The following is a 13,529-nucleotide window of genomic DNA, read 5'->3' as shown; positions in this document are numbered from 1 at the left end:
GTGAAATCCTGTTGTTTCAAAAACTGAACTTAATTTCAATAGTAACTTTGCCATTGTAATCTTTGTAAACTGCAACATGCGATGTGCTAGAATGGAAATCATAGTCACAGTCATAGTAACAGTAATTATGAGTGGTGGGGCTTAGCAAGCCATCAATTATAAACCCAGATTATTTGCATTGTTCGAAGTTAGAGTGCACCAAAAATCAATAAGAAGAAACAGAACTGCCCAAATTGAATATGAAATCAGATTTATTCCAGATGTTTTGGTGGTACAAATTCACAATAAATCTGGTTACTCCAGTCAGCCCTATCCATGTTTCTTTTTTATTCAGAGTGGAAATGGAAGTAAAGCAGGATCAAAACACCATTTACTGTTTATGCTGTAGTGGAGAGAGCACTTTCTCTCAGAGCAGAAGAAAAAAGAGGATTCCAAAGATCAATATGAAAGTGTTATATGTGGCTGCTTTTGATGATGTCAAAAAGCACAGCAAAATGACAGCTGTGAGACAACAGCGGAGACATTGCAGAAAAGAGGAGTTTTGCCATGTTTGCTTTATGAAGTCAAGAACAACCACAGCTTTCAGACCTCCTTCTGTGCAAATCTAAGAACTGCTGTTTGCATTTTGTGTGCAATGATTGTTGCCTTGCGAGGATTCTCTGCCATGACACTACAAGTATGCTCTCGTCTGCATGACAGCAGATCCAGCAACCAAAAGACAGCCGGGCTGACTGATCAAATAAAGAGAGGACTGACTCATATCTCTGCTGCTCTTTGTTTCTGGTCTAATAATTTCTCTGCCTCTGCTTGTATGATGATGATGTAATCTCTTACTCTTTGCAGGTATGTGTCGCCAAAGTGGAAGCAGCAACACAGTAACTAAATGCCAAATAGAGCTGTTCCATTGCATGGATCAGCCGTAAATCAGCTGTAAATTGTCAAATGCAAATATTCTGAGGCTGCTCTGTCTCCAGGGAGAGAAGTGAAAGGTTTTATGGAAGCTTTTAGTTGTTGTCGGGAAGAGTTGAGGGACAAGAGGTGGAGAACAAAATGAGAGAAGAAGGATGGAGAGGACAACTGCTGTTTATGAACGGCGGATGGAGGCGGTGTAGCTGCTGCTCTGTCTGACTGTGCTGCCACCGCCGCCAATGCCGCCCATGCTCATGCCCATGCCGCCGCTGCCATAGCTCATGCCGCCACTGGTGCTGCTGCTGTAGCTCATGCCGCCAGCGCCGATGCCGCTGCCGATGCCGATGCCGCCGCCACCGCCGCCGCCGCCGCCAAGGCCATAGCCACTGCCATAGCCACCGCCATAGCCACCGCCGTAGCCACCACCACCGCCACCGCCTCCACCGCCGCCTCCACCTGGTGATGAAAATAAGATTTTTCACATGAGATGGCAAGAATCTGGATTGTCAGTAAAACTTATCAACCAGACTGATAGCTTTACTGAAGGTTTTTCTCATTGTTACTTTTATATTTCAATAAATTGACTCAGCTGTAACTTGAATGGTAAAGATACATACCGGAGGTCTGTATGTGGACGGTTGTAGCTCCACCGCCAGTGGCAATTCTGCAGAGAGGAAGATAAATGAGCTATTTCAGCTGCTGCTGCACACACAACCTGATGCAATGCACTCTCTTAATGTCTCGTAAAATTAAACATCTTGCAAACCTAAAGTAGCTAATTTTTTTACCTGTCCTCCTCTCCTTCCAGAAGCTTCCTGTAGGTGGCAATCTCAATGTCCAGAGCCAGCTTGACGTTCATGAGCTCCTGGTACTCGCGGACCTGGCGGGCCATGTCCTGTTTGGCTCTCTGCAAGGCATCCTCCAGGTCCTTAATGCGGGCCTTGGCGTCCTTCACAGCTAGCTCGCCACGCTCCTCAGCCTCAGCGATCTGGGCCTCCAGGTTGGCGCGCTGGGAGGTTGGAAATTTAGCAGATGCATCAGAAGTGGTATTTGTCATTCAAAAGTTAACACATATAATTAACACATATAACCATGTATATATACCTAACTGTGAGCTTACCTGTGCCTTGACTGCCTCAATCTCATTCTGGAGGCGGGTAATCATGCGGTTGAGCTCAGCGATCTCAGCCTTGGTGTTGCGAACTTCATCTCCAGCCTGGCCTGCACTAGTCTGCATCTGCTGGAACTGAAGGAATAGAAATAAAAATAATTGTTATTGCAGATTCAACGGTGTGACCTCTCCACTTTTATTTGATATTGCGGGATGTGTATTTCATATTGGAGTTGTTGGTTTGATTGCTTTCTTTCTCTACCTACCCTCTCCTGGTACCATCCTTCAGCTTCAGCACGGTTGCGCTCTGCGATTTGCTCATACTGAGCCTTGACTTCGGCCACAATGGAGTCCATGTCCAGGTCGCGGCTGTTGTTCATCGACACAATGACTGAGGTGTCCTTGATCTGTCCCTGGAGCTCATTCAGTTCCTGCAAAAGAGATGTACATCATTTTTTTAAAAATGAAATAAAAAGAAAGTCAGGGAGTAAAGGCAGTACAATATCTTTTTCTCAATTCTGTATCTTTGCGCACCAGTGCCACGTCATGCCCCCTAAAATGTTAGTTAACTTAAAGAGTGTTTCCCTGGAAATGAGAGAAAAGTATTGTTCATTTTTCTTACCGCCTCGTAGACAGCTCTGAGGAAGTTAATCTCATCCTGGAGGGAATCAACCTTGGCCTCCAGCTCAATCTTGTTCATGTAGGCGCCGTCTACATCCTGCAAGTAGATAAGAAGAAAATAGTCTGCATTGGTGATGGGTCAGAGAAAAAAAAAAACAAAAGTTCATGGCAGTATTGACAATGAAGTGGTGGAGTAACAGCCTATCACTGTAAAATTGCAAATCGACTCCCACCTTCTTCAGGAGCACAAACTCATTCTCCACACCAGCACGCTTGTTGATTTCATCTTCATACCTGCCCCACAAACAGTGGAAAAATTAGTCAACAGAAAATGACTGTGGGCAACAACTACTGTAGTTCACAGCTGGTACGTTCAAAGATGTGACACGCTTGGTTGCCGGTGCTGGTATTAACTCACTTGTTCTTGAAGTCCTCCACAAGTGTCTGCATGTTCCTCAGCTCTCCCTCCAGCTTGATCTTCTCATTGCCGAGCCCATCCAGCTGTCTGCGCAGGTTGGCGATGTAGGCCTCAAACATGGCGTCGATGTTGGAGCGGCTGGTGGTCTGATCCTGCAGCAGGCTCCACTTGGTCTCCAGCATTTTGTTCTGCTGCTCTAGGAAGCGCACCTAAACGGTAAAACCATTCACCATGTTTAGATCTAGTCTCACGTGGGGAAATTTTACACGTTGAATATGACTACAAACCACATCAATCAGACTATAATTAATGAAATAATTAGGACTACATAATGGATACATTACACATCTGTAGATTTGTGTGCATGTCAGTGTCTGTTTTCATTTTGTCCTTTTCAGCATAGTATAAATAAAATAGCCTGATCGTACTGTCCCTTTTCTTCATGATAAGCCATGCTCATTCTGAAGTAATAGAGATGTTTGTCTTCTTTGTTTTACTTTCCTCAGGTGATCCATCAAGCCACACCTGTGTGTGACTTTACCACACAAAAAGCTCTTGTATGCACCAATACCGGCAGCTGCCATATTAAAACACCCCTCAGGGCAGGGATGTTCTTGACATAAACCACTGTGGAGTCTCTCTGCACAGTATAGTTGAACTGTACTCGTATTTGAGAACATTTGACATGATACAGAGAAATATGTTTCAAAGCCTGTTACTAGAAGACAGAAGGTGCATGCGTGGCACACAGTACAGAGCCCTGCCATTGGGTTTTGAACCCTCGAGAAGGCGGAGCCCATCCCTCCATTTTGGGTGTGTACCTGTGCCTTTAAGGTTTTTTTTTTTTTGGTTTTTTTTTTAAAGGCCAGGTAACGTGTACCATGCCACACCTCAGCCCCTCCCCTTAACCCCCTGACATTACCACTCCCTGGCCTCTAGGATGCATACTTTCACTGATTGAACTTGCCATTGAACTTGCCTGCCACAGCCCCCAGTAATTATTACTGCATGCCTGTAGCTGTTAACTGTGACATCCATTGCGTGCAGATGCTTTGAGGATATACAATTTGTGTAATTATTCTATTTCATAAAAATATTGAATCTAAATGTTTTGAATGTTAGGTTGCACAATATTTCATTTTGAATTGATCATTTAATAGTCAGAAGTCTACTATAAATAAACAGAATGGGATCAGGTCACCTATATGAAGACAGATGAGGCTTGAACACGTTACAGAAAAAGCTGATGGAGCATTTTCTTCCTGCAGGGTGTGGTTAACTTTCCTCCCCTTCCCTTTCTGCCTGAGTAAAAAGATCTCCCAACTTCTTTAGAGGTCTTCATTTATTCATGAAAGTGTAGATGGGTAAATTTAAAAACTCAGTTATTGTATTGTCCTTCATCGTATGAAATAAATGATATTAGTCGGTGCAAAGATTCCTCTATTATGCAACGCATTGCATATACTTAAGATGTCCACTTTCCGCAGCACCATTGAGAGCTTGCGAGTCCTCGGTGCCATGGGAATAGGTAATAACCTGATCCCTTCTTTTGCTCATAGTGAGAGCCACCAGTCACTGGATATGACCACTCTAGTGTTTCCTCTCACTCTACACAGAGACAGCTGGCAAGGGGCCAGTTATGGTCAAAGAGAAGTTTAAGGAGCAGTGGTCTGCTTTCAGCTACAGTGCAAAGGCTAGCTGATGCATAGCATTGGTTTTGGAACACTGTTACTTCACTGCTTTGGACAACTGACTATATCATATTCATACTAATAACGTTTTGCTTGGTCGTATCAGTTTTCAGAGTAAGCTCTAGCTGTGCTAATAGTGCGCACATTATACAGGTTTAGGTCAGTTGATGTGTAATATTTCATGAACCCCCTCATGCTTACACAAACAAATTAACCCTACTGTGTGCAGTGCATCCGCCATCCATTCCTGATATTTCATGCTCCCTAGTTGATTCAACATCTATTGCTTCACCAAACGAAAGATAACACATATAACATACACAACAACGTATATAAAGCACTCACACACTGAAATGGTGTGGGACATGAGTGTAAATAAGGGCAACTCACCTTGTCAATGAAGGAGGCGAAGCGGTTGTTTAGAGTCTTGATCTGTTCTTTCTCTTGGGTACGGACAGTCTGGATGGTGGGGTCAATTGTAACATCCACGGGGTTCAGTAGGTTCGGGTTGCAAGTTACTTGCTGGATAGTGGGTATGATAAGTCCGCCACCACCTCCACCACCATAGAGACCCATACCGAGACCACCTCCACCGAAACCTCCACCAAAACCTCCACCTACACTTCCACCAAAACCGTAACCAATACCGAGACCACCTCCACCTCCACTTCCACCTCCACTTGCACGGTATGAACTATAGCTATAGCCGCCGCCGCCGCCGCCGCCGCCGCCGCCACCGCCGCCACCACCAAATCGCATACCTCCCGTGCCACCACTGGCAATGCTTACCCTACTTCTGGCTGGCCCCATTAAAGATTGAGAGGTAAACATTCTGTTTATACCACCACCTCCACCACCTCCACCACCACCACTACTACCACCATACATGCTTCCACTGGACCTGACGGTCATTCTCATACTACTCGAAGAACCCCTCTGTACATTCATGTTTCCTCTGAAAGGGAAGAGAAAAGGGTGAGCAGAAAGAGAGAGGTTTGGCAGAGAAGTAGAGCCCACTAAGAGGAGAGCCAAGTCCCTCTAAGTATCTTCCGCCTGTCTGTGATGGCTTTTTATGTGCCCTCAACGGCGGAGGAGGTCCCAGTGAGCTCCACCTCCTCTACACCTCCTCCTCAACCCTCCTCCAATTACCTGGATCCTGAAAGGTGCACTTACAGTCAAGTAGATTGGCTTGGAGCAGCTCAGCCTGTCAGACAGGTAACAGTGCTGCCCCTGTAAAGTGATAGGGGCTTGACACACCCAGGTGCTGGCAAAGCAATGGCATCAGAGCCAGGAGTGAGAGGGGTAGGCATTTTTTCCTACTTAGCTGGGGACTCTCTGAGAGGTGTGGGTGGTTGGATGAGTATGAGGGTGAGTTGGGGACCCGTATACTAACTGATACACTATTTCCTGCTTTTCATCATCTTGCAAGACTAATGAAATACAAATATTCAGAGCTTTTGTCAAGTTCTCTTAGATACATATGCCAATAAGCAGGAAAATATTAAATCGATTCAGAGAACCAGGATGTGGGTTTGGATATGGAAGGTAGAGACATTGTCCCTACCAGTATTTTGGGAGGACAGAATTGTCCCTACCAATATTTGAGCCAACTCGTTGGCATTATCCTCATTCTCACTGTGCACCAAAATACGGCACATGGAGAGCAGTGCACAGCCGCTAAAACGTTGCCTCATACAAAGAGAGTGCCAAACGGGGTTCTGTGTCTGTCAGACGGTGTGAAGAGGAAACTACTATATCACCAGAGCGATAAGGTCATGCACTATAGGGCATGAGACTTTTTTCTTAAATCATTATGACTTCATTATGAATGAACTTTGTTTTCATAATGTAACAGCTATTTTCTCAAAGTATAATTACTTTATTCTGGACTTCTCAGAGAGCACGGATATGTGGGATAAGTTTTGAATGTTCAGACAGTTTTGAACACGAGCAGATATCTTGCTGAATGGGTTTATAAATGTATTAAAATGTACAAATTTATCATTGATGTGTATAGGTGCCACGTGCACATTTAAAGAGGTAACTTCCCTTAACAAAAGACACAAAGAAGAATGGAAAAGTAAACTATGCCTACATGTGTGTTGACTCAGCAGAGATAACATTAAATGACAAAAGTCGATCGACAGCAGAATAAACACAGAAGGCCTGAGAGCCTCACTGCATTATATTTCATGATATTTCAACTGAATTTTGTGGTTTTCTTTATATGAAAAAAAAAAAATATTCCAGGCGACCTCTAGCTCAACCGGTGGAGTGTGCGCCCTATGTAGGCTGAGTTCTTGCAGCGGTCTGGGTTAGGGTCCAACCTACAACCCTCTTGCTGCGTGTCATCCCCCCTCTCTCTGCCCCAGTTCCTGTCATTCTCAAGTTGTCCTATAATAAAGGCAAAAAGCCCCAAAAATAATCTTAAAAAAGACATTTTCACCATAAATTGGTGCATACAACTTCACCAGAATGCAGGAAATGAAGTGTTGGATGCTCAAAATTTCCCCTGTGGCCTAATGTGTGTCCCCACCACTGATGACATGAAACCTACGACCTTGCAGAGAACAGATCATATGGGGCATATGTCATCGGGGACTGTTTATGCTGTTAGAGTGACAACGAGATGGTCGACGAGGCACATTTCATTTAAAAAGAACAGGGAACAAAAGAAAAGATAAATTCAAGAGAAATAGTTAGTGGTGTTTGTAGGTGGGGGTGCACTTTCTAAAACAATAGCACCAACAGTAAAAGTGGTTTTAGATTTAGTAGTAACATCAAGTGCATAAATGACTTGATAACCAAGAAGAAACTGGTTTTGCAGGAAGTTCCTGCAAGCAGCAAGGTACTTACTGTACCCTTTGCACAGAATTTGATAGATACACAGAGAGTAGAGCTCATACAGTGAAACAGAAGGCTAATTTCAAGGAGAACACAAATGTGTCTTCAGGTGAGTGGAGGAGAAAAATAAAGTGATCTAAGGACAAACAGGTAAAGAACTATACAAAGAAACTAGTCTCGAATTCCAGAGGTATTTGATTAAATCCATCATCCAGTTTTTATGTGTTCATGCCTGCAGTTTGTTGGTGCTTGAGGGCACCGTTCAAACTATCTTCAATACTCATACCACTCTATGTCTTTGAATAGATTGCTATGATCACTGAATTTTCAATTTAGTCACACATTCCGAATGTTTCATCTTTCAAAAGGTCATTTTCAACTTGGATCTCTCTTGCATTAGTGTCAGCTTGCAGCTACAAGAACATCAGGAGTTAAAAGTCGACAAGATTCGTCATTCAGACTGAGAATCGGAACAGTTGATACCTGTTGAAACTCATCTCAGCAGCTCTGATATAGGTGTTGGCTTCCCAGTCTCTGTACTGGAGAAGCATCGAAATGAGCTGCAGGGCATAACTGAGTCACACCCCAGAATAAAATGCCAGCACTTCACTCTCACTTCTCTCTCTTCATGTGCACCGTACTGTATCATCATGTTTCTTTGCTTTAGCTCAACATGTTTTGGAGGAAATGCATATCAGAATATGTTCATATTTGTGACATTGACTACAGGTGCATCTGACTGGTCTCCAGCCACAGCGCACTGCCACCTTTGGAACACAAACCCAAGAAAAAATGCATGTGCAGCCATGGCTATAAAAGAGAGGCACTACCAAACATGATCAGCAGCGTAATTCCCATCATCATGATGAACAGGACGGCTGTGGCAGGCCTGCATGTGTCGTACTGAGCAAAGTGACAGTGTTTGCGGACCTTGCAGGGCTGGTTTGTGTCCGCTAACTGGGAGGGCAGGTTACCACTATGGTTTTATTTCATACACAAGAATCCAAACCATGAATTGATTGTGCAACACAACCATCTACTTTACATTCATGAAACTTTTTTTTTTTTTTTTTTTTTTTACAACTACAGAGCACTTGGCATGCTTTGATTTGAGAACTTTATTGCTTTTGGTCCACAGGACAGACATGCTACAACAGCACAAAACATTTCTATTAGGAGAAAGATGCTGCAGCTTCTAAAATGATGGCAATTTAAAAACACCCATGAAAATCAAAAACAAATACGGAAACATGCTGCACATAAAAAAGCGTGCTGCAGAAAGCCAAAACAAATACACTAACTGCAAACACAGTTCACCTGAGAGTGAAAGACAGACAAGACTGTGTGCTTGTTTTTAAAGTGGGACATATAAGCCCCCCCCCCCAAGTTGTCAATTTAGGCTTTTTACATGCATTGTGTCTTTCAAAATAAACTTCCATTTTCACAGGAAATGTACTCTTTCTGCTTGTTACATGCATCCAGTCTTTTTCAAAATAATACTAATACTTTAAAGTTTAGGCAACAAAAGCACGTGGATAGGTTTAGAAAAAAAAACATCCTTTACATAAGTATGGCTGTTACTAATGTAGTGATATACAGTACATCAGTAGCCTAGCATGTTAGCACACTGGATATGCTGCGTTTTTTGTTGCATTTGTATTGATGTTTGTGTGTTTTTATGTGTTTCTCCTGGTAGTAATGTTTTGGGCTACCGTGGCACATTTGCTCTTGTCGGCCACGACACCATACAAAAGGCTAAGAGACCTAGTCATTCTTCATATCTTAAAGGGAGGGTACACTAGGCCTAAACTGATACATAGTGCTGACAGGTGATGGCAATCTAATGTTATTCAACATTTTGTTTGGGGAGTGGCTGGGTACCACATTTGGTGCAGATTCCAGGGAACTGCACCACAGCCTGCAAGAAGTGAACCTCAGACCACTGTTATGAGGTGGATCTTAGACCGCACAAGTTTAACAGCGGCTTTCATACATCACCAAAATATAGTGAACAATTTGGGAAAATTTGGGATCTAGTGATGAGAAACAGTGGGTGAGTAAAAACTGAAGATGCAGTTAAACCTTTTGCTAAAAATGGAAATAAGCCATAACATGGCTACCTCATCTTACATGGAAGCCTTGAACAGCAGTCATGTTAAACACTCAGTATAACACAAAGGATCTGTGTCCACAACTTGAAGCACATAGTATTGAATGTAGACATGTAAACAACATGATTATCTGTATTGAAAGCTATAAAACATGTACAAGCACATTTTGGCTCCATAAGGTGTAGCTATACTATATGAGAAGCAGATCCCTGCTGCAAAAACAATTGTTGATGTGTCAAAATGAGGACCCCACCCTATGACATGATTAACCTTTTCAGAAAAACTGACAATCACAGGGCACAGTGTATCATTACTTTTCACTGAATGTCACTGGATCATGAAAGGGAAGCTTTCAACCTTTCTTTAAAGGCAGACGCACACGGATCTTGTACAGGATTGTATAATCTCATATGATATGACAGGTGACATTTCAGACTTTCTAGTCAGCGCATGCAGTGGAATTTTCACGAGCACATTTTCTCTGTGAGAACCAACCCTGAGATGTGAGTTTACTCTCCTGAAACCTGGCAAGAGAAACTGCTGCAAAGACAGACTGATTGAATGAGGATGAACTGAATCTGATGTGCAAAACTTCTTCAGAATCTTTAGCCGCAATTAAGACAGCACTGGTATCATATTACGTTGTACTTTGATGCTTTACTTTATCAGGGATTGAACTTGATGGCAACCTTCAGTGCTGTGGAAAAATTTACAAATTATTTTACTGTTTGTCATTGACAGGACAAAGACATGTAGTCATGCACTGTGTGCCACACCTTAGTGGTCACATCAGTTGAGTCAAGCCCATGTAGATACACTGCAGAAGAAGAATGTCATCTCTTAAACACAAGTAGTGGCCTGATTTGGTTTAGGGTGTTGTGTGAAATAATCTACTGAGAAAAAAAGTCCCTGTATTGTTGAATTTGCTTTGTTTAGATCTACACTTCTCAATTACAAGTACATCAGGGTTTCACCTTGATGATGGCCGTTTCCAGGCATACTTTAGGATGACTCAAGGGCAGTCTGACACCCTGCCATCTATTGTTGGGCTGTATAGCTCTGGGTATCCAGCAACCACTACCCACCAGTTTCTCCTGCATTGTTTACCAACTGTAAACTTGTTGTCATGACTACCACAGAAGGCCCACCTCTCAAATCATCCGATTGGACTATGGGAAAAAAGATGACAAAAAAAGAGATGATGTGGAGCGTGTTTCTGCTCTGAGGTGAAGATTTTTTAACTTGAGGAGTTCAGAGCGCTATGGCAAAAATGCCAGGCACCTAGAGCGCAGAAATGCCAGGCGTGTCACAAAGCAAAAAACAGTGAGCAAAAAGCTTCATTCTCATTTAAAACAATTACAAAAAGGCACCTCCAGCTGCTAAAATGCTAATTAAAACAGTCCACATAAACAGTCTCAGGCATGGATGAGTAACAGGTCTGTACTGTTAATATGCAGGAGTTTTTTATTACCCCCTCCGAGGAGGTTATGTTTTCGCCGGCATTGGTCTGTTTGTTTGATTGTCTGTTTGTTTCTCTGCAAAATAACTCAAAATGTTGCTATCGTCTGATAGCCTCAGCAGCAATTCTAATTTCTAAAGACGGTGAAAATAGCGCCATCTGGTGGCCGGAAAGCACGTCTGGTTCTATTTGCTAAATATTGTTGTAATTCTAGAGTTGAAATCAATGTTCTGTGTTGGAAAAAAAGAAAATTAAAAATACAAAAAAACATTATATTCTGTGTTGGTACAAAATAAAAACTAAATAAATACACCACAGTGTCTCCATGGTGAAGGCATATATAACCTAATAATGATAGTGATGCAAATAACCTAATTGTGATGCAGGCTGCAAAATCTGATGCAGAGGGGGAGGGAATATCACCTACTTGGCGGAGGTCTGCACTCTCTGAGTGCTTTTCTAGTATTGTAATGTTTTAGCGAGAACGAATTATGTTTAGCGTGGTCCCCATTTACTTCAGTTCATCATGAATTTTCTAAATTTTTTGGATTTTTCATTTACCTCAGAGGAATGGGAGAAAAACACCATCTTCTTTCCGAATTTTACATAACATGGAGTGAAGAATTGATCACATTTTGGGAATGAAGAGATCCATTAAGTGTTTTAAGAAGCCATAAGTAGCCACCTCTGAGTTGGAAGCTGTCACAAAACAGTTGAATAGTTTTGTAGGGCATTCATCATGGAGTGTGATAAACATCTCTACTTGTTAAATGAGCCATAAACAGGCATAGAGCATTTGATGAATAGTTTCTGGGAAAACCATCCACAAATAAAATCCAAGCTCTGATGGGCCTGCAGATGTATGTACTGTAGCTGACTATGTATTGTATGTGCTCAAAGGGATGTGTCCATTCTTGGGATAGTAAACTTACTTGTTTCATTGATTGACAGAACCAATGAGCTTTGCCAAAATATGTTTACATCCAGTACCTTGTAAATTACCTAATTTGTAACTACATTAGTGAACACACTGAGCCCAATGCTGTTTCATATCCAACACAACTTCTACACATAAAACGCTCTCACATTTGGGACCGATTGGGACCCGAAACACACAGGTGCTACTAATTGAACGTAAGAACATTAGCAGTCTTCTGCCCGCAGAGATAGGCTACTTAGGTGTGACAAAACCACCCTGATTCACTGTAAGTGTAAAGTGAGCCCACTGAACTTGCATGCCTTCGGAATCTTTAGTAAACACAAGAGTGAGCTCAATATGAATGAATATCTTTATGCCACTATAGCAGCTGTATGTGTTTTGACTTGTCTTGGTGCATGTTATTGGTGCCACCTGAGCTCAGAAGACATCTGCTGAGGCTAAATACTGAAGATAGAATGCTCCTCTCCCAGTTGTTCATTTATATAGTACCATTGTCACCTGGTAAAACATTTTTCCAGTAGGGGCATGTTATCTTATAAAGTTCAGATTGTTTGTCTGTATAAATCTCCTTTAGGCAATGCTCTAAAGGTTAAACCACTGAACATGGTTTGCAGCAGCTGCTGAAGAGTGTGACGTGTTTCGACACTGCATACACGTACAAGTTTAATTTGAAACTGAATTTTTTTAAACAACTTTGTATTTGATCATTATCTGTACCACATCTATGCCTATCATCACAAATGCAATTTTCTTGAAATAAATTATAGATTCAATAACAAATTCTTCTTAATAATAATATACTTTTTGTCTTTTCAATGCGTCATTCTTTTCATTTGCCTCTTGCTTTTTATGTTAATACAGATTGAGCAGTGTAGTTTTTTAATCCACAAAACTTGTTCGGGGTATCAGGGGGTAACAGCTAGCCGGATCTTTCCACTTATTACACTTGAAGTGCATGGAACCGACGTCCAAAATCATTTTGAAAATGTAATAAAACTCTGCTAATGCATTTCAAAAACGTCAGAACGGGAGACTCGAGAACAAGAACGTCTCTGAACATTCTTGAGTCTCGCGGGAGTTGCAGGCTAACTGACCATGGTGAGAAATTATGCTATTAAGTGGAGTAAATTATGTCTTTTCAAGTCAATTTTGCACTTGGATTACGACAGATGAGCCATTCTGACGTTTTTGAAATGCATTAGCAGAGTTTTATTACATTTTCAAAATGAATTTGGACGTTGGTTCCATGCACTTCAAGTATATGGAAAAATCCGGCTAGCTGTTATGCCCCGATACCCCGAACGAGTTTTGTGGATTAAAAAACTACACTGGACTTCTTGTCGGCATGAGGGTCAGTAAGTACTGTCTGTATTTTCATTCTAAAGTGGCCATTTCCTTTAAAGCTGAGCTCTTGATAGTCAGACC

General features: G+C 42.1%; 1 protein-coding gene across 1 annotated transcript; it reads right to left on the bottom strand.

The window, feature by feature from the left end:
• Positions 1-233: 233 nt before the first annotated feature.
• On the bottom strand, positions 234-5,792 carry LOC117258428 (keratin, type II cytoskeletal cochleal-like). The gene is made up of 9 exons (XM_033629345.2): positions 5,141-5,792; positions 3,060-3,268; positions 2,875-2,935; positions 2,643-2,738; positions 2,287-2,451; positions 2,030-2,155; positions 1,698-1,918; positions 1,527-1,573; positions 234-1,365 (listed from the first exon to the last, which is right to left on the bottom strand). The coding sequence occupies exons 1-9, from the start codon at positions 5,696-5,698 to the stop codon at positions 1,085-1,087; spliced, it is 1,764 nt and encodes a 587-aa protein (XP_033485236.2). The 5' UTR covers positions 5,699-5,792; the 3' UTR covers positions 234-1,084.
• Positions 5,793-13,529: the final 7,737 nt, after the last annotated feature.

Source organism: Epinephelus lanceolatus, chromosome 8 (genome assembly GCF_041903045.1).
Source record: "Epinephelus lanceolatus isolate andai-2023 chromosome 8, ASM4190304v1, whole genome shotgun sequence".
NCBI classification, from domain to species: domain Eukaryota; kingdom Metazoa; phylum Chordata; class Actinopteri; order Perciformes; family Serranidae; genus Epinephelus; species Epinephelus lanceolatus.
The sequence above is the reverse complement of the archived record's forward strand: the minus strand, read 5'-3'. Positions and strand labels throughout refer to the sequence as shown.

Bases quoted from the DNA above. Each gene is read 5' to 3' on its own strand.
- LOC117258428 (XM_033629345.2), bottom strand. From the start codon at position 5,698: ATGAATGTACAGAGGGGTTCTTCGAGTAGTATGAGAATGACCGTCAGG. The intron at 3,269-5,140 runs GTGAGTTGCCCT...TTTACCGTTTAG, and splicing joins TCGCCTCCTTCATTGACAAG to GTGCGCTTCCTAGAGCAGCA. The intron at 2,156-2,286 runs GTAGGTAGAGAA...CTATTCCTTCAG, and splicing joins AAGGATGGTACCAGGAGAGG to TTCCAGCAGATGCAGACTAG.